Genomic DNA, 25,444 nt, shown 5'->3' on the forward strand with positions numbered 1-25,444 from the left:
CATCTCCCCTCTCCTACCATATTCTCTGGCATCAGTGGGTAAAAGAGATTAGCCAGACCTTCATGTTGGGGCTGTGCCGCTGTCTGTTCACATTCACTAAGCCTCCATTGCTCACCTGGGCATGTTTTATGTATTGATATATTAATCTATATGTTTAATTATATAGTCATCTATATATTTGATGATATATTCAGCTATAGATTTAATTATATATTCATCTATATATTTAATTATATATTCATCTATATATTTAATGCGATATTTCTTTATATATTTGATGATTTAATCATCTATATATTTAATTATATATTCATCTATATAATTAAATGTATATTAATCTATATGTTTAAGTATATATTAACTATATATTTCATGATATTTCCATCTATAGATTTAATGATATATTCCTCTATATATTTAATGATATATTTATCTATATATTTAATGATATATTCCTCTATATATTTAATTAAATATTCATATTTACATTTATATTAATCGATGTGTTTAAGTATATATTCATCTATATATTTCATGATATTTTCATCTATATATTTAATGATGTATTCATCTTTATATTTCATTATATTTTTCCCCAGCTAAACAAGGTGATGAAAGGTCTATAGAAACCCCAAGGGAATAACACTAGTGGTTTTAGCAAAATGATTCAAGGGCATTTGATTGATCGCATGTCATTAGATCATAAAATGACCACATGATAGAAACGGAGCAGGTTTTATTTGATTTATTTATTTAACCTTTATTTAACAAGTCAGTCAAAGAGTAAGAAAAAAATACTAGCGGTAGCAGAATTGAGGTCAGTCTTTTAATCAGTAGAGGGTGATTTGAATAACCCACAACTTCTCTGACTACAGGAAAACAAACTTTGGTACACCTGTGGGCTTTCAAAGAGCGAGTCGGACCCACTTCCTATGTCTGGGAGTGAAAGGCTAGCATTCACCTCCATTACAGCGTTACCCAACATGTGCCACAATGCACAGAGATCCCAGAGACACTGGACACTCTGGACAAGTGAGAGAATTTATGGCTGAAAAGACTTATGCATCAATGTGTCTGAAAGCCTCTCTGTCTTGGAACATTTTTTAGATCCACTGAAGTGAAACAGAAAACACTTGTATGCATTTATTTTGACTCGGAGGCCAAAGACTGAAACAAGACACAGAGTTTTGAGTGTTGCTTGGCTTTTTCATTTGGTGTTAGCTTGGAACAAAGCAGACCTGGGGTGGAATGTGTGTGGAGGAGGAGTGATGGAAGGGGAGATGTAGAAGAAGAGAGGCGGAGGTAGAGAGGAGAAACCAAGCTTGACGGGGTCAATGCAATCACTCATGGGGAGCAAGATACCTGAGACTCCCCAGGTGGACAACGAGGCAGCACCCCTATACCCCTCTAACCACACCCCCTCCCTGCCCTAACCTCAGAGTCTCTTACTCCCATCCTACCCACCTTCTACCCTCCTCGGGGCTCTTCCAAAACAGGTGAAGAGTCAACCATGTTGGGGTATCTGTATCCATCCCTCTAGGCCATCTGAGGTCTGAGATGAGTTCAACTCAGATTGTTTCCTGGGTAAGCCGAGAGGCTAGTAATTAAGTGATGTAACTGAATAGCACACAAACAGAACCTAACTCCTGCTCATCAAGTCACAATTGATCTGCACTCAGACATGAATTCGTACCGTGCTGGTTTCATGTAACTAAAGCAGCAATGTGCTCTCTTATCAATTTATTTTTCTTTACTATGACTAGCGCCCATTTCACATTCAGCACCATTATCCATGTTGCTACTACAGTACAGGACCTATGCTAAGCTAACCCACTACAGTACATTAGCTATGCTAAGCTAACCCAGTACATTAATAATGCTAAGCTAACCTCCCATGTGGGCCCAGTGTTTGTGTAGAGGGGCTAGCACTTACTGTGTGGGTCTCAGGTGGCTGTGTGTAGTGGGTCGTTGTCGGGTTGCCCATTAAAAATGGAACATGGCAACTTAATTACCGACTGCCACTTCTGGAAATCATGACCTCACTCGTGTGTCACTAACTCCTCCTCTTCTCTCTATCCTTTTCCTCGCACTCACCTTACATGTCGTTCTCCTCCGTATCGTTCTCTCTCTCCCTCCCTCTCCCCCTATCTCTCTCTCTCTCCATCCGTCTAGTGGATGCTGTAGTTGATGTTTACTCTCCTCAGCTCCAGTCAGGCCACGCCTCTATTACCTGCTAGCGGGTCTCCACCAACCGCCACGGGCATGTTCAGTTGAAATTACACACAGCATGTTTTCAACCCCCCCCCTCTATTCCTCCATCCATCCCTCCCTCTGTCCCGTCACTCCCCCCTTTCTCAGTCCACAAGCTCCAGAGAAGCCTGGCTTAATTGTGAATTCAGTCCTGTGCTAGAATTTGGTTCATGACAAAGTCTCATTCAAGGAATGACAGTGGGGATCTAGGACATATAATGATAATGTAGGAAGGAGGGAGAAGGAAACACGATGTATTCCATATGTATATCGCATGTGCCTTTGTGACTTGAACAAGAATGAAATGTGGCAGGCAGAGATTTGCTGATTTGTCATAGCAGTATACCAACAGTTGTTCAAGCTAACACACACACGCACACACACACACACACGCACGAACACACACGCACGCGCGCGCACTCATGCACACACACACACACACACACATACACACACACACACACACACACACACATACACACACACACACACACACATCTTAATCGATATTCCTGTATAGTGTTTAATTTCTATTGATTGGTGGTTGTGGTACTACTAAGAATGCAGAACATAAATATTGTCAAGACAATATTTGCTATTCATTCATTCCGTGTTCGGCTGAGATAACACAATAGATCAACTCACGCACAAATCAGCTATTCCTGACAACTGTTCAGCTCTTTCAATTAGGGACTTAAGGAGGAAATGAAAATAAAATCGGAGGTCACACGTTATTGACGTGAACAGCACAACAAAACAGCTTTCTTATTGGCTCCAGGCCCCAGTATGACACGTACCGGTAGGCTGACATGTGTTTCGACTTTAGATTCAGGATCTAGCATGGGAGCCTGAGCCGGCCAACCACATCAACCTCAGACTGACCACAGTATATATCCCAGTAACCTGTGACTAGTTCAGTTTAGTCTGTTCATTTGGCTGGAATGACTGAGGCGTTCAATCACCCATGGCTGTCATGGCTGGCGTTCAATCAGTCGTACAGGCAGAGAGGCAGGCAGAGACCCTGTAGCGCTAGCCGGGGCCAGAAAGGCAGAGACCCTGTAGCGCTAGCCGGGGCCAGAGAGGCAGAGACCCTGTAGCGCTAGCCGGGGCCAGAAAGGCAGAGACCCTGTAGTGCTAGCCGGGTCCAGAGAGGAAGGCAGAGACCCTGTAGTGCTAGCCGGGGCCAGAAAGGAGGAGACCCTGTAGTGCTAGCCGGCGCCAGAAAGGCAGAGACCCTGTAGCACTAGCCGGGGCCAGAGAGGCAGAGACCCTGTAGCGCTATCCGGGGCCAGAGAGGAAGGCAGAGACCCTGTAGTGCTAGCCAGGACCAGAAAGGCAGAGACCCTGTAGCGCTATCCGGGGCCAGAGAGGAAGGCAGAGACCCTGTAGTGCTAGCCGGGGCCAGAGAGGCAGAGACCCTGTAGCGCTATCCGGGGCCAGAGAGGAAGGCAGAGACCCTGTAGCGCCAGCCGGGTCCAGAGAGGCAGAGACCCTGTAGTGCTAGCCGGGGCCAGAGAGGAAGGCAGAGACCCTGTAGTGCTAGCCAGCGCCAGAGAGGAAGGCAGAGACCCTGTAGTGCTAGCCGGGGCCAGAAAGGCAGAGACCCTGTAGCACTAGCCGGGGCCAGAGAGGAAGAGACCCTGTAGCGCTAGCCGGGGCCAGAGAGGAAGGCAGAGACCCTGTAGTGCTAGCCGGGACCAGAAAGGCAGAGACCCTGTAGCGCTAGCCGGGGCCAGAAAGGCAGAGACCCTGTAGCGCTAGCCGGGGCCAGAGAGGAAGGCAGAGACCCTGTAGCACTAGCCGGGGCCAGAGAGGCAGAGACCCTGTAGCGCTAGCCGGGGCCAGAAAGGCAGAGACCCTGTAGCGCTAGCCGGGGCCAGAGAGGAAGGCAGAGACCCTGTAGCACTAGCCGGGGCCAGAGAGGCAGAGACCCTGTAGCGCTAGCCGGGGCCAGAGAGGAAGGCAGAGACCTTGTAGTGCTAGCCGGGGCCAGAGAGGCAGAGACCCTGTAGCGCTAGCCGGGGCCAGAGAGGAAGGCAGAGACCCTGTAGTGCTAGCCAGTGCTAGAAAGGCAGAGACCCTGTAGCGCTAGCCGGATCCAGAGAGGAAGGCAGAGACCCTGTAGTGCTAGCCGGGGCCAGAGAGGAAGGCAGAGACCTTGTAGTGCTAGCCGGGGCCAGAGAGGAAGGCAGAGACCCTGTAGCGCTAGCCGGGGCCAGAGAGGCAGAGACCCTGTAGTGCTAGCCGGGGCCAGAAAGGCAGAGACCCTGTAGCGTTAGCCGGGGCCAGAGAGGAAGGCAGAAACCCTGTAGTGCTAGCCGGGGCCAGAGAGGCAGAGACCCTGTAGTGCTAGCCGGGGCCAGAGAGGCAGAGACCCTGTAGCGCTAGCCGGGGCCAGAAAAGCAGAGACCCTGTAGCGCTAGCCGGGGCCAGAGAGGAAGGCAGAGACCCTGTAGCGCTAGCCGGGGCCAGAAAGACAGGGACCCTGTAGTGCTAGAAGGTGCCAGAAAGGCAGAGACCCTGTAGTGCTGGCCGGGGCCAGAGAGGCAGACCCTGTACTGCTAGCCGGGGCCAGAAAGGCAGAGACCCTGTAGCGCTAGCCGGGGCCAGAAAGGCAGAGACCCTGTAGTGCTTGCCGGGGCCAGAAAGGCAGAGACCCTGTAGTGCTAGCCGGGGCCAGAAAGGCAGAGGCCCTGTAGCGCTAGCCGGGGCCAGAGAGGCAGAGACCCTGTAGCGCTAGCCGGGGCCAGAAAGGCAGAGACCCTGTAGCGCTAGCCGGGGCCAGAGAGTCAGAGACCCTGTTGCGCTAGCCGGGTCCAGAAAGGCAGAGACCCTGTAGCGCTAGCCAAAGTCATTCCGCTACCCAAGAGTGGTAAAGCGGCCATTACTGGTTCTAACAGCAGACCTAACAGCTTGGAAATAATTATGTTTGACCAAATACAAGTCTATTTCTCTGTAAACGAATTAACAACAGAATTTTAGCACACTTATAGAGAAGGGCATTCAACATGTACTGCACTGACACACATGACTGATGATTGGTTGAACGATTGTGTGAGCTGTACAATTAGATTTCAGTGCAGCCTTTGATATTATTGACATTAATATTTAGAAAACGTATTTGTTATGGCTATTCCACCTCAGCCATATCGTGGATTCAGCGTTATATTTCTAATACAACTCAGAGGGTTTTCTTTAATGGAAGCTTCTCTAATGTCAAACATGTCAAATGTGGTGTACCGCAGGGCAGCTTTCTAGGCCCTCTACTATTTTCAATTTTTACCAATGACCTGCCACTGGCATTAAACAAAGCATGTGTGTGCATGTATGCTTATGATTCAACCATATACGCATCAGCAACCACAGCTAATGAAGTCACTGAAAGCCGTAACAAAGAGATGCGGTCTATGTTGTAATAAACTGGTCTTGGACATCTCTAAAATTAAGAGCATTGTATTTGGTACAAATCATTCCCCAAGTTCCAGACCTCAGCTGAATCTGGTAATGAATGGTATGGCTGTTGAAAACAGATTGAGGAGACTAAATTACTTGCCGTTATCTTAGATTGTAAACTGTCATGGTCAAAACATATTGATTCAATGGTTGTAATGACGGGGAGAGGTCTGTCCGTAATAAAGAGATGCTCTGCTTTTTTGACACCACACTCCACAAAGCAAGTCCTGCAGACTGTACATGTATCTTGTCTTGATTATTGTCCAGTCATACAGTGTATTCGGACAGTATTCAGACCCCTTCCCTTTTTCCACATTTTGTTACATTACATCTAAAATGCATGACATACATTTATTCAGGACCCTTCATGTAGGGTGACCCAACCCCCGGAGTGACTGTATGTAGGGTGACCCAACCCCCGGAGTGACTGTATGTAGGGTGACCCAACCCCCGGAGTGACTGTATGTAGGGTGACCCAACCCCCGGAGTGACTGTATGTAGGGTGACCCAACCCCCGGAGTGACTGTATGTAGGGTGACCCAGCCCTCGGAGTGACTGTATGTAGGGTGACCCAGCCCTCGGAGTGACTGTATGCAATACATTTCTATGTGTTGTTTTAGGAATTCAGCATTCTCTGCTTTGATCTCATCAACCCCCATTGTCTCGTTGAGGTTCTGTTGTGATTACCTCGTGTAGTTCTGATATCTGATTGGAGGTTAACTTTACAGTACTACTGTTGGTCAACAACAATGAAGAAGGGATGGAGGGATGGAGGCTTTATTTTCCCCTGCCTCTCTGCACGTGACACTCCCAGACAGATCCCTCTGTGATTCTTCTACGTTCTGGACCCTAGGAGGGTGGGGGTGGGGGGGGGGGGGGCTCTGCGTCATTCGTGGGGGACGACATGTTTACTGTTGCCTTGTTTCACAGGTGCTGCCACCACACAGACTAGGACACAAAGTGGTCTGGAAAGAAATGGCTTCTTATGCAATTGATGTGTTTAGAGGAGAAATGGGTGTTTATAAAATCTCAACAGACCCTCTGGCTATTGCAGTGTGCGTGTGTGTGTGTGTGTGTGTGTGTGCGTGTGTGTGTGTGCGTGTGTGTGTGTGTGTGTGTGTGTGTGTGTGTGTGTGTGTGTGTGTGTGTGTGTGTGTGTGTGTGTGTGTGTGTGTGTGTGTGTGTGTGTGTGTGTGTGTGTGTGTGTGTGTGTGTGTGTGTGCACTCCATTTTGGTCCGAAAACAAATTATAATTTTGTTTTCCCAGAAAATAGAAGGAAACGCAGGTGAACCACATTTATTTATTTATTTTCTCGTGTTTTTCTCTTCCCTTTTTTCTCTCAGACTCAATCTTCCTCTCTTTGCTTCGTCCAAGTGTTTCTCTCACAACCACCTCTCTACCAATTAATTTAGCAACAGTCGCTTCATTCGAAAAATACATTTCAGGTCAAAACACGTTTATAAATTGCCTGGCTGGGCTGATGAGACAGTGGATTGCACAGTCAGATGGAAGAGAGTAAATAGGCATTTCAACATCATAGATTTAGCCGGTGGTAACTTGTGGAATGGACACTGGCTGGAATGCGATTTTAACCAATCAGCATTAAGGATTAGACCCACCTGATGTGTGATCCAGAGTATAGGTTTGAATTTGCTTCTGCTGTTTAAACCACCACTTCATTCAAGCTTGGGATCGATGTCACGCACGGCTCAGACCTTTGTTGTCTGGGAACGAGGCGAGGAGGAATAGGTTTTAATATCGAAACGTCATTTAGAGCGTTATTGCAGTGAAATAACAGGACCCCCCTTCTGGGCCTTCATTTTAATTATACAACAAATGTTTGACTATCCAAGTGAAATTCCTATGAATATTTATTTCAGTTCATTTGTTTAGTTTTGATTGTAATTACATGGAAACATGATTTACTGCTAAGATTGCTGCATTAGCCAGGGAGAGAAAAACTGGAGAAGTAAATACCGAAATGAATGCCAATTTTAACATGCAGAGAGGAGGAGGACACTTTTCCCCAATGGATTAAGAGTCTCTAGCCTCCTGTCGTTGCCTGAGATTCAGAGGCGCTTGAAACAATAATTGTTTCTCCATGCCACAATAACTAAAGGGGTGTCATTTCTGTAGGGAACTGCCGCAGAACGACCAGTGTGTGTGTGTGTGTGTGTGTGTGTGTGTGTGTGTGTGTGTGTGTGTGTGTGTGTGTGTGTGTGTGTGTGTGTAAGACATTTGGATGGAGATGTCAGGTATCTTTCTGGTGAACATCTCCAGGGTTTGGAACCATGGCGCATATAAACCTTGCAATTGTTAATAATGATCTGTAATAACTGATAACAGTCAGAGAGAGAGAGAGGAAAAAAGGACAAGAGCAGCGATACAAAGACAGAAAATGGTTTGAATAATGGGCCCTTTCCCTGTTTAATATTCTTGTGATGAAGAATGAAACGAGGGAGGACAGGGGGAGAGGAGACGGGAGGAGGGGAGAGAGGAGGGGGGGAGGGGAGAGGAGACAGGAGGAGGGGAGAGGAGACGGGAGGAGGGGAGAGAGGAGGGGAGTTGAGACGGGAGGAGGGGAGAGGAGACGGGAGGAGGGGAGAGAGGAGGGGAGAGAGGAGGAGAGAGGAGACGGGAGGAGGGGAGAGAGGAGGGGAGAGGAGACGGGAGGAGGGGGGAGAGGAGACGGGAGGACGGGAGAGAGGAGGGGAGAGAGGAGGGGAGAGGAGACGGGAGGAGGAGAGAGAGGAGAGGAGGGGAGAGAGGAGGGGAGGAGGGGAGAGGAGACGGGAGGAGGGGAGAGAGGAGGGGAGAGGTCCAAGGAGTGTCAGTAGGGGGAGATGCACAGCTACAGTGGAACTGTGACTGTATCAAATTAATGAATCTCATTATGTAGTTGTTATTCCATTTATTCTGGTAATGACCAAACTAGCCGTTAATTTGTTGCCTCCCTCTGTCATTCTCTCTATCTCTCTCTCTCTCTCTCTCTCTCTCTCTCTCTCTCTCTCTCTCTCTCTCTCTCTCTCTCTCTCTCTCTCTCTCTCTCTCTCTCTCTCTCTCTCTCTCTCTCTCTCTCTCTCTCTCTCTCTCTCTCTCTCTCTCTCTCTCTCTCTCTCTTTCTCTCTCTGACTCTCGCTCTCTCTGTCTCTCTCTGTCTCTCTCTGTCTCTCTCTCTGTCTCTCTCTCTGTCTCTCTCTCTGTCTCTCTCTCTCTCCCTCTCTCTCTCCCTCTCTCTGTCTTTCTTTCTTTCTTTCTCTCTCTCTCTCTCTCTCTCTCTCTCTCTCTCTCTCTCTCTCTCTCTCTCTCTCTCTCTCTCTCTCTCTCTCTCTCTCTCTCTCTCTCCCTCTCTCTCTCTCTCTCTCTCTCTCTCTCTCTCTCTCTCTCTTTCTGTCTCTCTCTCTCTCTCTCGCTCTCTCTCTCTCTCTCTCTCTCTGTGTGTCTCTCCCTCCACACACACAAATGTAGACCTATCGTGATGGACACTGATTTCTAGTACACCCTGTCCTCAAACCTTATCAGTTGTTCATGCAAAGCTTTTCTCAACGTGCAGTAAAGCAAACCTTTCGCTCCTTCTTCTTAGCTCCAGTGTTATCTCACACCTCCCATAAGGAGTTTACTTACCTTGTCCTCTTTCAGCCGCGGCGTCCTTCCCTCCTCCTTAGCTGTATTTAACACACCATCAGCGTCTGCACCCCTGTGGGTTTTCAGACGCTCTCAGAGTAGTGAAAGCTCCTCTGTGTACTATCTACATGTCTTTCAGAAGGAGTTTGGACATTGGGATGTTATTGTACAGCCATAATATACATTCCCCTGTGTCAGCCACTCCTATCTCTTGTTTGTGTGTGGACAGGTGTTCAGCCTATGACATCTAGCTTCGAGCGTGATGTCATAGCGTTTGGCTACCAGACCCTTCGCAAGCAAACTTTTTGGGGGGAATTTTCAGCAGTTAACACCCCTACTTCGACTTGAAGTGTAAAAAAGGTCTAGCAACTCCCTTAGCTGTATGTCCCAATACCCCCCTCTTCCCCCTGCTGTATGGTATACATACAGTACTCCCTACACCCTACGTTTACCTCATTTATACTTCAACTGTATCCCGTACACTTTTTAAACTTAACCCCCTGTCCTCTGTGCCACGGAATTGAACCCCATTTGCCCGGGCGTCCCTCTCTCCTTCCTATAGTCCAGATAGTGACCCCGACGCCATCTTATTCTCTCTTGTAGCCGTTCCGCCGAGTGACCTTCTCGGTGGTGAGCCAACCCCAGGACCCACACCAGCAGGGATCGCTGCAGAGCTGCTACGACAGCGGGCTGGAGGAGTCGGAGACGCCCAGCAGCAAGAGCTCTTCGGGGGGCCCCAGGCTGGGTGCGTTGCCCCTGCCCGAGGACAGCTACGAGAGGACCACGCCGGATGGCAGTGTCGGTGAGGCAGAGCATATGGAAAATGGTAGGGGCAAACACTAAAGAGCAGGTATAAAGTGCAATACACATTGAGACATATATTCTACACTGAGTATATAGGTGAACATCGAGGTAGATATAGATGTTTCATTCCCAACGTGTCGTAGTTCTTGCGTGTAGAGCAAGCAGGTGGTATTGTACGTTATGGGTGTGAGGTGTATTTTTAAGGTTGATGTTGAACAGGGAAGTGAGGTCTGGATCGTTAGGGAGTGTTTGATATGCCCTCTGGACATGAATACTGCAGCTAGTGCAGGTTGAATTTAATTTGAGACCACGTATGCATTCATCAAGTGAATATAATCTGAAGCACAGGCAGGTTTTGCCTTTGATGCACGCTCCTCGTCTCGTCTTGAAAGACCTGGGTTAATTTGATTAAGTTTGAGTAGATGTAATACCCTTATGAATTTATTTCCATATTAGATCAAGGCCTTGGTAGTTAATCTTCCGGTATGTTCTTTGGACCGCGTCGCCATCCCCTTGCTAGTTGAATTTCATCTAGACCTACTGTACATCTACCTGGCCGGATTGATTTTCTACGTGATCTGTATTTTGTTTTTTGCCCCGATGAAATGAGGTTTGTGAAGAAACATACTTTTCCACGTCCCATTGTATCCTTCGGAGGCATTGAGCTAGATTCTAGAACAGCTAACTGCAGTACAGATGGATCCGTGATGATTCACTGTCTGACGGTGGTTTATTTGTCTATAATCAGTGGCTTGCAGGTGGAGCTGATTCTCTTGTTGATTTTAAAGGGATGGAAGATACCCCAAAGCATGCTGGCCTAGCTTATTCCTTAGGCTCCGTTTCTACCATTGGTTTAGCACAAACTATTATCTAAAGACACATCCAGTTTACACACTGTATTATGTGACCTAGAATCAAAACCACAACTCTGGTGTTGTGAGGCAAGCGGTTTTATCAAGCCATTGCTGAATCTGCAGCCCTAGTTGATGTATTCTGTGGCATGGGGAAAACCAGCCAGGGTTTAGAGGTAATGGACCCACTAATAGTCTGGTTTAGATCTAACAAGCTTTGGTCGTTTTAAGACTGTAAGCCTGAGCAGGGTGACTTTACGAGTGGCTGAAGATCAGGATATTCAAATTGCGTAAATCTTGTGTGATTTCCTTGTGCAATGTTTCAAGGCTTTGTGTCCCACAGTTTATCTGAGGGGAAGTCAAACCTTGTCACATCTGCAGTCCAAATAAAGTCCATATTTTCATAATTCATAATCTAACTACATTTCTATAAAAGCGATATGAGACCGGAATTTGACCTACAGGTTGTCAATCTGTCTGACTTTGAAATGAACCTGCGCATAGATTTACCAACAGACAGACCGATCCAGACAGAAATACAGACAGACAGACAGACAGACAGACAGACAGACAGACAGACAGACAGACAGACAGACAGACAGGCAGACAGGCAGACAGGCAGACAGACAGACAGACAGACAGACAGACAGACAGACAGACAGACAGACAGACCGATCCAGACAGACAGACAGACAGACAGATCCAGACAGACAGACAGACAGATCCAGAGAGATAGACAGATACAGACAGACAGACCGAACCAGACAGACAGACACAATGTTCAACTCTGGGTGTTTCAAATGAGCTTTTTAATTGAGCCATTCTCTGAGAACATTGAGGCTACTTACTGTAGATTAAAAACACTTTGTATGTCAGATGACTCAGGTCTACTCAGTGTGGGCTGGGGGCTGCTGGGATTTAAGGCCTCTCTTTCAGAACAATAGCTGACCATTTACAGGCCAAATTAGCCGCAATTAAAGGCTCGTTTCAATTTGGTCTGCTCTTAAAGTAATTGGAATGAAGGAATCAATATGAGACAGGTAGATTAGATCAAAACTGGGTCTGCCTATCAATCAAGTCCACTGAGGTCAAAAAGAGAAAGAGATGAAAAAATACACACTTTGTGGAAAAGATTGAACGTTTTTGATTACTGCTATAGAGAGCAGTGGAGGCTGCTAGGGGAGGATGGCTCAAAGTAATGGCTGGAATGGAGCGGATGGTATGCCGTCAAACATCTGGAAACCACGTGTTTGACGTATTTGATACCATTCCACTGATTCTGCTCTAGCAATTACCATAAGTCCGTCCTCCCCTATTAAGATGCCATCAATCTGCTGTGGCAGAGAGATCAGTTGTGAATTGTGCTTTGTCTTTCTGTGGTCTCTCTATTGCTCTATGTGGAAAACAACGTCAAGGTCAAACACGGCAAGGTAGATGAATGGTAGACGAGTATAGAATCAGAACAGTGACCGCTGCACACAATCTTAAAGGAGGATCAGTTGACTTGTTCTGTGTGTGTGTGTGTGTGTGTGTGTGTGTGTGTGTGTGTGTGTGTGTGTGTGTGTGTGTGTGTGTGTGTGTGTGTGTGTGTGTGTGTGTGTGTGTGTGTGTGTGTGTGTGTGTGTGTGTGTGTGTGTGTGTGTGTGTGTGTGTGTGTGTGTGCGTGTGTGTCCTTATTGCCTCTGTCTTCTTCAGTGTGTATGTTTCTCCTAGTTGATGTATTCTGTGGCATGGGGGAAACCAGCCAGAGTTTAGAGGTAATGGACCCACTAATAGTCTGGTTCAGATAGAACAAGCTGTGGCCGTCTTCGGTGTGTATGTTTCTCAGCTACCTTTTTCACCACACATGTTATCTCTAATTTCTATCTTATAATATCTATCTTTTCTCAATTGCTAAAATTAATTGCAGTATACTAGTGTCTGTCCTGGACACGGAAAGCTTACGCTTTGGTGCAGTATATTTGCTGCAACCTTTCGGTTACTGGCCCAATGCTGTAACCACTAGGCTACCTGCCGCCCCTAAACGATTGGCCAAAGCACTATAACCCTTCCAAAGGGAGGCGATGTCGTTCTACTGCAGCAGTCGAACGCAGCAGTCGAAGCACACACAGACTCCCCAGTGCTACATTGACTCGCTGCTAACCCGCCGTCCATTAAAACGGGGACAAAAAGAGAGGAACAAAAGTTAGCAGATGGCCGTGTAGACGCGGCGCTGGGGCATCGTTAGGCCGTGGTCGTTAGGGTTGCGTGAGAGATGTTCAGTGACGGTGGGGAGCGGCGCAGTGTCTTTGTGTCGCCCCTCTGAGTCTGTCCTCACACCACTGCCGTCTGACCAGAGTGTCAGATTTAAGGCCGGGGAAAGGGGGGGGGGGGGGGGGTGGAAGGAGGAGGGATGGAGGAAGGGGAATATGGAGGGTTCACGATGCATCAGGACTGTCCCAGTCTGGTTATTCCATCTTTGTGGAGAAGGGGGGTTGAAATGTATCCTGATTCACACCGAGCAGAGAGAACGTTAGCTGTCAAGTACATAGAGACTGTAGATCAGAAAGTCCAGAAAATGGCTTCACAATCATGTTGAATTATGCTAGTTACTAAACTCCCAACTCCCCAACTCCTTCCAAACTCTGTGTCATAGAGTAGCACTACTGCTAAGTTAGGCTAAGCTAAAAGTCTGTGTTATTTAGTAATGCTATGAGAGACAGAGAGAGAGAGAGAGTCACAGAGACAGACAGCCACTTCAAGTCTTAGAGAGAGAAGGGGAGGGGATGAGAGAAATGTAGCATGTTATGTAAAGGTAGGAAGAGCAAAGGTACAAACGAGCACTCCACTGTTAGTCTATACCTGTTGTTTACGAAGCGTGTGACAAATAACGTTTGATTTGATTTGATATGTGGTGCCAGAGAGAGGTAAAACGAAGAGAGAGAGATCTAACAACATGTATGTGTGAGGCGCAGGCTGAGAGAGTGAAACGAAAGAGATGCAGATAGAGAAGAGTTGGAGAGATGGAGCAGGGTGCTGCTAGCATTAGCATGCATAGAGAAGAGTTGGGGAGATGGAGCAGGGTGCTGCTAGCATTAGCATGCATAGAGAAGAGTTGGAGAGATGGAGCAGGGTGCTGCTAGCATTAGCATGCATAGAGAAGAGTTGGAGAGATGGAGCAGGGTGCTGCTAGCATTAGCATGCATAGAGAAGAGTTGGAGAGATGGAGCAGGGTGCTGCTAGCATTAGCATGCATAGAGAAGAGTTGGGGAGATGGAGCAGGGTGAGTAGCATGCAGCATTAGATGCAGGGTGGTAGCATTAGCATGCAAGAGAAGAGTTGGAGAGATGGAGCAGGGTGCTGCTAGCATTAGCATGCATAGAGAAGAGTTGGGGAGATGGAGCAGGGTGCTGCTAGCATTAGCATGCATAGAGAAGAGTTGGGGGAGATGGAGCAGGGTGTCTGCTAGCATTAGCATGCATAGAGAAGAGTTGGGGAGATGGAGCAGGGTGCTGCTAGCATTAGCATGCATAGAGAAGAGTTGGGGAGATGGAGCAGGGTGCTGCTAGCATTAGCATGCATAGAGAAGAGTTGGGGAGATGGAGCAGGGTGCTGCTAGCATTAGCATGCATAGAGGGATGTCTCTTGATTTGGCTGCAGTGAGACATCCTCTCATCTCTCCTCTTTCTCTTTCCTCTCTGTCCTGCTGGGTGTTGAGTGGGAAATCTCTGGGCGCTGCCACTGGTTCACAAACATCGTTAAGCGCCTGGAGCCCTGCTCAATGCAAAGTGCCGCATCGTAACATTGCATTTATCACTCAGGTTCACGCTTTAGGCCTTTCTCTCTGTCTGTCTGTCTGTCTCGCTCTCTCTTTTTCACTCTCTCCCTGCCCCACCCCCCTCCCTCCTTCTCTCTCTCTCTCTCTCTCTCTCTCTCTCTCTCTCTCTCTCTCTCTCTCTCTCTCTCTCTCTCTCTCTCTCTCTCTCTCTCTCTCTCTCTCTCTCTCTCTTTTTCACTCTCTCCCTGCCCCACCCCCCTCCCTCCTTCTCTCTCTCTCTCTCTTTCTCATTCATTCCCTCTGTCTGGCAGCCATGTTTTCTGACTGCCTAGAGAAGCACAGTAGATCCTGATGTTGTTGTTGTGTTATCGGTGAGTGGGGTGGCATGTCTTAGAGAAACTCAGTTCATTATGCAAGCCCCAATCCCAGGGCCAGATGGTTAAAAGAGCCCATTTAATTAAAGCCATTCATATTTCAAGAGCTTAGCAGCACTGATGCAGTCGCCTGCCTTATTTCCCCGACCTGGGTGGAACGATGACAGAAAGTGTGTTTGGGTAAAGGCGGAAGACGCACAAATACAATAAACAGACACACACACACACACACACACACACACACACACACACACACACACACACACACACACACACACACACACACACACACACACACACACACACACACACACACACACACACACACACACACACACACCTATCTAGTGGTGAATACGGCAAGGGCTATTGGCTGATTGGAGTCATCGTGTAATTGGATGTATTGCGTGTGTATGCTATGGTACATGTGGCAGTGTATGCATAAACATGTGTGGGTTGGGCCTCCCATTCAGAGCTGTGTAGTGGAAAATCACACACTCTGAGACCTCACACCGTCAATCTGTGTTTGACCCTCTCCCATCGCCCTCTCCAAGGTCATATTGTCCACCGTGGAATGTCTGCCCGCATGTATCTTAGCCAGTTAGGCATCCTTACTCCTGAGTGTGTGTGTGTGTGTCGGGCAGCCAGAATGTGTGCATTGCCCTAACGAACAATCTCTAGCGAACAGTCTCTAACGAGCAGTCTCTAACGAACAGTCTCTAGCGAGCAGTCTCTAACAAACAGTCTCTAACAAACAGTCTCTAACAAACAGTCTGTAACAAGAGTACATAAAATACAGAGTCTATACACTGACAGTACAAAGTATCTAGTATAGTCTCCATCATAACAGAGTAACAGAAAATACAGGGTCTAAACACTGACAGTACAAAGTATCTAGTATAGTCTCCATCATAACAGAGTAACAGAAAATACAGGGTCTATACACGGACAGTACAAAGTATCTAGTATAGTCTCCATCATAACAGAGTAACAGAAAATACAGAGTCTATACACTGACAGTACAAAGTATCTAGTATAGTCTCCATCATAACAGAGTAACAGAAAATACAAGAAAAGAAGAATCACCAAAAAGATGAGTAACCCATTCTCCTGTGGTTGGCTTTGTCCTCTGAGCTGTACTGTGTAAGACTAAAGGGCAAACGCACGCACGCACGAACGCACACACGAGCACACACACACACACACACACACACACACACACACACACACACACACACACACACACACACACACACACACACACACACACACACACACACACACACACACACACACACACACACACACACACACACACACACACACACAGACATAAACAGCCATGTAATGTGGACCTGAATATTGGGGTGTTTGTGTGTACCGAGGCACGGACTGACTCCCACTCTGACCAAGGTAAATTTATCTAGGTCTGGGGGAGATTAGAGTAGATATGCTGCAGCCATTTTGAGACTAGTACAAAGAGAAGGACCACAGAGAAGAAGGCGGCCATGTTCTTTTGGAGGGAAATATTTGTCACTTTACATTTGTCCGCTTCCGTTGTTATAGTACAGTATAGTGAGAAACAGACTTGCATTTCAGGAATAATACTAAAATAAACCAAAGAAAATGACAGACATGTTGTTTTGGGGGGTAAATAGTTTTTCACCTCACATATTGCCACTTCTATCGGAATATTACAATGCATTCTTCAATATCCTGTTCAATACATCTATGTTTGGTCAGAGACCCGCGCTTCTAGAGGGACTAGCATGGTTTGAGAGCCACAATGGAAGGAGACATGACTGGTTTGTCAATGAGGGCCAGTACAGTCCTACCAAACCTCTGTGTGCGGATGGGCCATTTAGGTGCAACTAAGCGTCAACTAGTCAATTTGGCCCGCTTCCAATCACACTGGCTGGCACATGCTATCTGAGAGAAAAATCATCTTCTGCACCAGCTGTTGATTTGAAATGTTCCTGCTTTTAGTTTTTTATTTATTGTTGTTTCGCTCCCTCAATCGCTCTTGGTTTCTTGGTGGGAAATCTGTGTCAGCTGAAGGAGGGGGGGGAAACAGGTGGGGCAGTCTTCAATGAAGACAAACAAAACACCGTGGAGGAGCTCAGCCAATTCCTCCCTCTCCTCCATGTTTCTCTTTCCGTCTCTCCCCTTTACTCTTGTCTCTCTCTTGTTTTCCCTCCTCTGTTCTATTTTGTTCTCTCCTCACTCTTTTCTTGCCCTGTTCCCCTCCTTTCTCTCTTCCCTCTATCTCTCTCTCTTCCCCCTCTCTCTCTCTTCTATCTGTCTCTCTCTTCCCTCTCTTCTCTCTCTCTCTCTCCCATCTCTCTCTCTCTTTCTCTCTCTTCCCTCCCTCTCTCATCCCTCTTTTCTCTCTCTCTCTCTTTCTCTCGCTCTCTCTCTCTTCCCTCTCGCTCGCTCTCTTCAATCTCTTTCTCTCTCTCTCTCTTCCCTCTCTCTCTTTCTGTGTGTGTGGTAAACAAGTTCCGGGGGCAAGGCCACACGATGGGGGGCTGTGTTGGCAGAGATGGGGCACAGTGGGTACCGTGTCTGCCTCAGTGGGAGAAGCATGGCACAGGGGGTGCCCAGCCCACCAACCCACAGGGTACCTGCCAGCTGCATATCATCATACTGTCTATCTTTCTGTCTGTCTGTCTACTTGTGTTGTCTGTCTCTCTCTTCTCTCTGCCTATCAGTTTGTATAAGGCAGTAAAGGAAACATGAAATTAGGGATAAAAAGTATTGTGTTGTGTCCCCCTCAGTGTTGTGTCCCCCCCAGTGTTGTGTCCCCTCAGTGTTGTGTCCCCTCAGTGTTGTGTCCCCTCAGTGTTGTGTCCCCTCAGTGTTGTGTCCCCTCAGTGTTGTGTCCCCTCAGGGTTGTGTCCCCTCAGTGTTGTGTCCCCCCAGTGTTGTGTCCCCTCAGTGTTGTGTCCCCCCCAGTGTTGTGTCCCCTCAGTGTTGTGTCCCCTCAGTGTTGTGTCCCCTCAGTGTTGTGTCCCCTCAGTGTTGTGTCCCCTCAGGGTTGTGTCCCCTCAGTGTTGTGTCCCCTCAGTGTTGTGTCCCCTCAGTGTTGTGTCCCCTCAGTGTTGTGTCCCCTCAGTGTTGTGTCCCCTCAGTGTTGTGTCCCCTCAGTGTTGTGTCCCCCCCAGTGTTGTGTCCCCCCCAGTGTTGTGTCCCCTCAGTGTTGTGTCCCCTCAGTGTTGTGTCCCCTCAGTGTTGTGTCCCCTCAGTGTTGTGTCCCCTCAGTGTTGTGTCCCCTCAGTGTTGTGTCCCCCCAGTGTTGTGTCCCCTCAGTGTTGTGTCCCCTCAGTGTTGTGTCCCCCCAGTAGTATCATTGCAGAGCTGACTAGTGGAGGAATAGGTACAGGGTCTCTATTCTTTGAGAAAAGGTTGCTCCAGCTGAGTGTCTCTCTCAGGAGGATATTGAGGTGTGAAGGAGGGGCTGAATAAGAGAGAGAGAGAGAGAGAGAGAGAGAGAGAGAGAGAGAGAGAGAGAGAGAGAGAGAGAGAGAGAGAGAGAGAGAGAGAGAGAGAGAGACAGACAGACAGACAGACAGACAGACAGACAGACAGACAGAGAGACAGAGAGGTGTGCTTTAGTTGGAGGAATATGCTGAGAGTACACAATATTAAACCGTCACATGGCTTGGGTGCATAGAAACTCATTCATACATGTACCATTGACACATGCTCAAACACGCGCTCACACACACACGCTCACACACGCACGCACACACACACACACACACACACACACACACACACACACACACACACACACACACACACACACACACACACACACACACACACACACACACACACACACACACACACACACACACACACACACACACACACACACATTACATTTTTGAGGTTTGGCAATCATCTGTGAGTAACAACATGAGAACGCTGATTATCTTTTGAACTTCTGAAAAAAGCTTCCAGTTTAATTTGGCCGTGAAGGAATGCAGCCATGATTATAGCAAACAATACAATTTACGAGACCGCAGAAAATTCAAAGGATGGCACAAAAGGTGTACAAGCTTTCCCCAAGCCCCAACAGGCTGAAACCAGACCTGCTTAAAATAAATATACAACCAAACTGACTCTCATTCACTGTGTGATTACCATATTTGGTCACTAGTAATGTTTTTGAGGTGTGAGTGTGAAACTGCAGTAAGTCCAGATGCTGGTAGGGTCTACAGGACTGTTCCTGAAGGAGACAGAGAGGATATCTGCTTCATCTGCCATGCTGAGGTCTCTTCTACCTTTAACAATTGAGAAAGGAAGCCGGTGCCATTGGGTTCAGTATGTGTGAAACATGTCTGGAAGCCGGTACCAATGGGTTCAGTATGTGTGAAACATGTCTGGAAGCCGGTGCCAATGGGTTCAGTATGTCTGAAACATGTCTGGAAGCCAGTGCCAATGGGTTCAGTATGTCTGAAACATGTCTGGAAGCCAGTGCCAATGGGTTCAGTATGTGTGAAACATGTCTGGAAGCCAGTGCCAATGGGTTCAGTATGTCTGAAACATGTCTGGAAGCCAGTGCCAATGGGTTCAGTATGTGTGAAACATGTCTGGAAGCCAGTGCCAATGGGTTCAGTATGTCTGAAACATGTCTGGAAGCCGGTGCCAATGGGTTCAGTATGTGTGAAACATGTCTGGAAGCCAGTGCCAATGGGTTCAGTATGTGTGAAACATGTCTGGAAGCCAGTGCCAATGGGTTCAGTATGTGTGAAACATGTCTGGAAGCCAGTGCCAATGGGTTCAGTATGTGTGAAACATGTCTGGAAGCCAGTGCCAATGGGTTCAGTATGTCTGAAACATGTCTGGAAGCCAGTGCCAATGGGTTCAGTATGTGTGAAACATGTCTGGAAGCCGGTGCCAATGGGTTCAGTATGTGTGAAACATGTCTGGAAGCCAGTGCCAATGGGTTCAGTATGTGTGAAACATGTCTGGAAGCCAGTGCCAATGGGTTCAGTATGTGTGAAACATGTCTGGAAGCCAGTGCCAATGGGTTCAGTATGTGTGAAACATGTCTGGAAGCCAGTGCCAATGGGTTCAGTATGTGTGAAACATGTCTGGAAGCCAGTGCCAATGGGTTCAGTATGTGTGAAACATGTCTGGAAGCCAGTGCCAATGGGTTCAGTATGTGTGAAACATGTCTGGAAGCCAGTGCCAATGGGTTCAGTATGTGTGAAACATGTCTGGAAGCCAGTGCCAATGGGTTCAGTATGTGTGAAACATGTCTGGAAGCCAGTGCCAATGGGTTCAGTATGTGTGAAACATGTCTGGAAGCCAGTGCCAATGGGTTCAGTATGTCTGAAACATGTCTGGAAGCCAGTGCCAATGGGTTCAGTATGTCTGAAACATGTCTGTGTGTTGTGACCTTTTGCATATGTTTATGGTTTGTGTCTTTTTTTGTGAGTTTGTGTGTGTATATTGGTACATGTGTGTGTGTATTGGTACATGTGTGTGTATTGGTACATGTGTGTGTATTGGTACATGTGTGTGTGTGTGTTGGTACATGTGTGTGTATTGGTACATGTGTTTGTGTGTGGTATTGGTACATGTGTGTGTGTGTGTGTGTATTGGTACATGTGTGTGTGTGTGTGTGTATTGGTACATGTGTGTGTGTGTGTATTGGTACATGTGTGTGTGTGTGTGGTATTGGTACATGTGTGTGTGTGTGGTATTGTCTCTGTGTAAGTGCTGGCTGTTTGCTTTCCTGTGTGTATCTTTGCGTGAGACAGTATATAACAACTTGACATTTCATTCTCTTCCCAGCCTCATCTCCTGTATTGTATTATAATCCTTAACGTCTCTTACAAGAGAATGTGCCAGTCTGAACCAGAAGACCCCAGTCGATGACCCTTGAACCAATGGCCTTTAGCACTAACTCACCCCTGCCCTAAGACACATTCACATGATCCCCATACTTGCCATTTACCTAAAGCACATCCTCAGGAATAACATTGAGGCTCATAGCATTTCAATTGGTTTATTGTATTGCAATAAATGGGACATTCCCACAACGATAGGTGTTCATGAATACTATTATCGTATTATACAGTAGGTGATGTTGTTTGAATAGACAGGACTTAGCCCTCAAGGTGGGGGGAACAACCTGAATACAAGCCCTACCTAAATGACGGTGGGTAGGACTACGTACTAGAGACATACTTAACCTAAATGACGGTGGGTAGGACTACGTACTAAAGACATACTTAACCTAAATGACGGTGGGTAGGACTACGTACTAGAGGCATACTTAACCTAAATGACGGTGGGTAGGACTACGTACTAGAGACATACTTAACCTAAATGATGGTGGGTAGGACTACGTACTAAAGACATACTTAACCTAAATGACGGTGGGTAGGACTACTTACTAGAGGCATACTTAACCTAAATGCCGGTGGGTAGGACTACTTACTAGAGGCATACTTAACCTAAATGCCGGTGGGTAGGACTACTTACTAGAGACATACTTAACCTAAATGCCGGTGGGTAGGGCTACTTACTAGAGACATACTTAACCTAAATGACGGTGGGTAGGACTACGTACTAGAGGCATACTTAACCTAAATGACGGTGGGTAGGACTACGTACTAGAGGCATACTTAACCTAAATGACGGTGGGTAGGACTACGTACTAGAGGCATACTTAACCTAAATGACGGTGGGTAGGACTACGTACTAGAGACATACTTAACCTAAATGACGGTGGGTAGGACTACTTACTAGAGATATACTTAACCTAAATGACGATGGGTAGGTCTACTTACTAGAGATATACTTAACCTAAATGACGATGGGTAGGACTACTTACTAGAGATATACTTAACCTAAATGACGATGGGTAGGACTACTTACTAGAGATATACTTAACCTAAATGACGATGGGTAGGACTACTTACTAGAGATATACTTAACCTAAATGACGATGGGTAGGACTACTTACTAAAGATATACTTAACCTAAATGACGGTGGGTAGGACTACTTACTAGAGGCATACTTAACCTAAATGCCGGTGGGTAGGACTACTTACTAGAGGCATACTTAACCTAAATGCCGGTGGGTAGGACTACTTACTAGAGACATACTTAACCTAAATGCCGGTGGGTAGGGCTACTTACTAGAGACATACTTAACCTAAATGACGGTGGGTAGGACTACGTACTAGAGGCATACTTAACCTAAATGACGGTGGGTAGGACTACGTACTAGAGGCATACTTAACCTAAATGACGGTGGGTAGGACTACGTACTAGAGATATACTTAACCTAAATGACGGTGGGTAGGACTACGTACTAGAGGCATACTTAACCTAAATGACGGTGGGTAGGACTACGTACTAGAGACATACTTAACCTAAATGACGGTGGGTAGGACTACTTACTAGAGATATACTTAACCTAAATGATGATGGGTAGGACTACTTACTAGAGATATACTTAACCTAAATGACGATGGGTAGGACTACTTACTAGAGATATACTTAACCTAAATGACGATGGGTAGGACTACTTACTAGAGATATACTTAACCTAAATGACGATGGGTAGGACTACTTACTAGAGATATACTTAACCTAAATGACGATGGGTAGACCTACTTACTAGAGATATACTTAACCTAAATGACGGTGGGTAGGACTACGTACATACGAGAGACATACTTAACCTAAATGAGCAAGGCAGTTAACCCACTGTTCCCCTTAGGCTGTCATTGTAAATAAGAATTTGTTCTTAACTGACTTGCCTAGTTAAATAAAGGTAAAAAAAATGACAAAGAATGAAGATCATGACTGATCAATGACATTTACAGTACATTGTAGCCTTGTTGCAGCATTAGTCCTAGTGGTGTGTGTGTTTTGTGTGTATGTGTACCTACCTGCCTGCCTCCCCGCGTGTGTGCGCGCGTGCGTGTGTGTGTGTGTGTGTGTGTGTGTGTGTGTGTGTGTGTGTGTGTGTGTGTGTGTGTGTGTGTGTGTGTGTGTGTGTGTGTGTGTGTGTGTGTGTGTGTGTGTGATTAGTATTACAGACAAGCCTTGGCCCTTGGCTCAGATACCTTTTACATGAATAAGACAGCTCTGAGATGATCTGGGGTTTGGAGCCAGACTCTGAAGTACCTGCTATCACATCGGCCATCTGATCTCTTTAATTACCACAGAGAAATTAAACACACACACACACACACGAGATAGAGGTATTGCGGAATGAATGGGCAGGATAAATGTTGCGTTATATCTCCCCGTGTCACGATTGAACATCCCCTCAGAATAATAGGAAAAATGGTAGCACTTTTTCGGCTTCTGTTTGCCAGGGTTTTTATTGGGCTTCTCTGTTGGCAGGCCAGCCCTATAAATCTGTCCCTATATCAAGATATATTACTGACCAGTCACTGTGGTGGTAGAAAGCAGGATGGAGTGTTTGTGTGTGAGTGTGTGTGTGTGTGTGTGTGTGTGTGTGTGTGTGTGTGTGTGTGTGTGTGTGTGTGTGTGTGTGTGTGTGTGTGTGTGTGTGTGTGTGTGTGTGTGTGTGTGTGTGTGTGTGTGTGTGTGTGTGTGTGCGTGCGTGCGTGTCTCAGTGTGTCCGTGTGTGTGTAATGAAACATGTGTGTGTTTGTGTGTGCGTGCGTGTCTCAGTGTGTCCGTGTGTGTGTAATGAAACATGTGTGTGTTTGTGTGTCTTTTTCAAAAGAGATGCATCACATTCTCCAAGCAGCAATACCAGTACGGCACAGATCAGATTTAGATCAGATTCAGATCAGATTCAGATCAGATTCAGATCAGATGCTTATTCTGTCCTTTTCTTCTTTCTCTACTCTACCCTTATAAAAATAGATGAAAGCATCTAACACAGAGGGTATTGTTTCATAGAGGGTATTGTTACACAGAGGGTATTGTTACACAGAGGGTATTGTTACACAGAGGGTATTGTTATATAGAGGGTATTGTTATATAGAGGGTATTGCTACACAGAGGGTATTGTTACACAGAGGGTATTGTTACACAGAGGGTATTGTTATATAGAGGGTATTGTTATATAGAGGGTATTGCTACACAGAGGGTATTGTTATATAGAGGGTATTGTTATAGAGAGGGTATTGTTACACAGAGGGTATTGTTATATAGAGGGTATTGTTATAGAGAGGGTATTGTTACACAGAGGGTATTGTTACACAGAGGGTATTGTTACACAGAGGGTATTGTTACTCAGAGGGTATTATTACACAGAGGGTATTGTTATATAGAGGGTATTGTTACTCAGAGGGTATTATTACACAGAGGGTATTGTTACTCAGAGGGTATTGTTATATAGAGGGTATTGTTACACAGAGGGTATTGTTATATAGAGGGTATTGTTACTCAGAGGGTAGTATTACACAGAGGGTATTGTTACTCAGAGGGTATTGTTATATAGAGGGTATTGTTACACAGAGGGTATTGTTACACAGAGGGTATTGTTACACAGAGGGTATTGTTATATAGAGGGTATTGTTATATAGAGGGTATTGTTATATAGAGGGTATTGTTTCATAGAGGGTATTGTTATATAGAGGGTATTGTTATATAGAGGGTATTGTTACACAGAGGGTATTGTTACACAGAGGGTATTGTTACACAGAGGGTATTGTTACATAGAGGGTATTGTTATATAGAGGGTATTGTTTCATAGAGGGTATTGTTATATAGAGGGTATTGTTTCATAGAGGGTATTGTTTCATAGAGGGTATTGTTACATAGAGGGTATTGTTACAGAGGGTATTGTTACATAGAGGGTATTGTTTCAGAGGGTATTGTTACATAGAGGGTATTGTTACACAGAGGGTATTGTTATATAGAGGGTATTGTTGCATAGAAGGTATTGTTACATAGAGGGTATTGTTACATAGAGGGTATTGTTACATAGAGGGTATTGTTACAGAGGGTATTGTTACATAGAGGGTATTGTTACACAGAGGGTATTGTTATATAGAGGGTATTGTTACATAGAGGGTATTGTTATATAGAGGGTATTGTTATATAGAGGGTATTGTTACATAGAGGGTATTGTTACACAGAGGGTATTGTTACATAGAGGGTATTGTTATATAGAGGGTATTGTTATATAGAGGGTATTGTTACATAGAGGGTATTGTTATATAGAGGGTATTGTTATATAGAGGGTATTGTTATATAGAGGGTATTGTTATATAGAGGGTATTGTTATAGAGAGGGTATTGTTACATAGAGGGTATTGTTATATAGAGGGTATTGTTATATAGAGGGTATTGCTACATAGAGGGTATTGTTATATAGA

General features: G+C 46.1%; 1 protein-coding gene across 6 annotated transcripts in view; it reads left to right on the forward strand.

Moving 5' to 3' along the window:
- The window catches only part of LOC139534681 (protocadherin-7-like), a 223,586-nt gene that overhangs the window by 101,584 nt on the left and 96,558 nt on the right, over window positions 1–25,444 (forward strand). For 2 of the 6 annotated variants that reach the window (XM_071334046.1, XM_071334043.1), the window contains exon 2: window positions 9,932–10,154. The exons of 2 other annotated variants lie outside the window; for them this stretch is intronic. In XM_071334046.1, the coding sequence (XP_071190147.1) occupies window positions 9,932–10,154 (223 nt within the window). The remainder of the gene's footprint in view (window positions 1–9,931; window positions 10,155–25,444) is intronic. 2 more of the 6 variants (XM_071334047.1, XM_071334044.1) reach the window with 1 other exon arrangement.

Source organism: Salvelinus alpinus, chromosome 11 (genome assembly GCF_045679555.1).
Source record: "Salvelinus alpinus chromosome 11, SLU_Salpinus.1, whole genome shotgun sequence".
Classification (NCBI taxonomy): domain Eukaryota; kingdom Metazoa; phylum Chordata; class Actinopteri; order Salmoniformes; family Salmonidae; genus Salvelinus; species Salvelinus alpinus.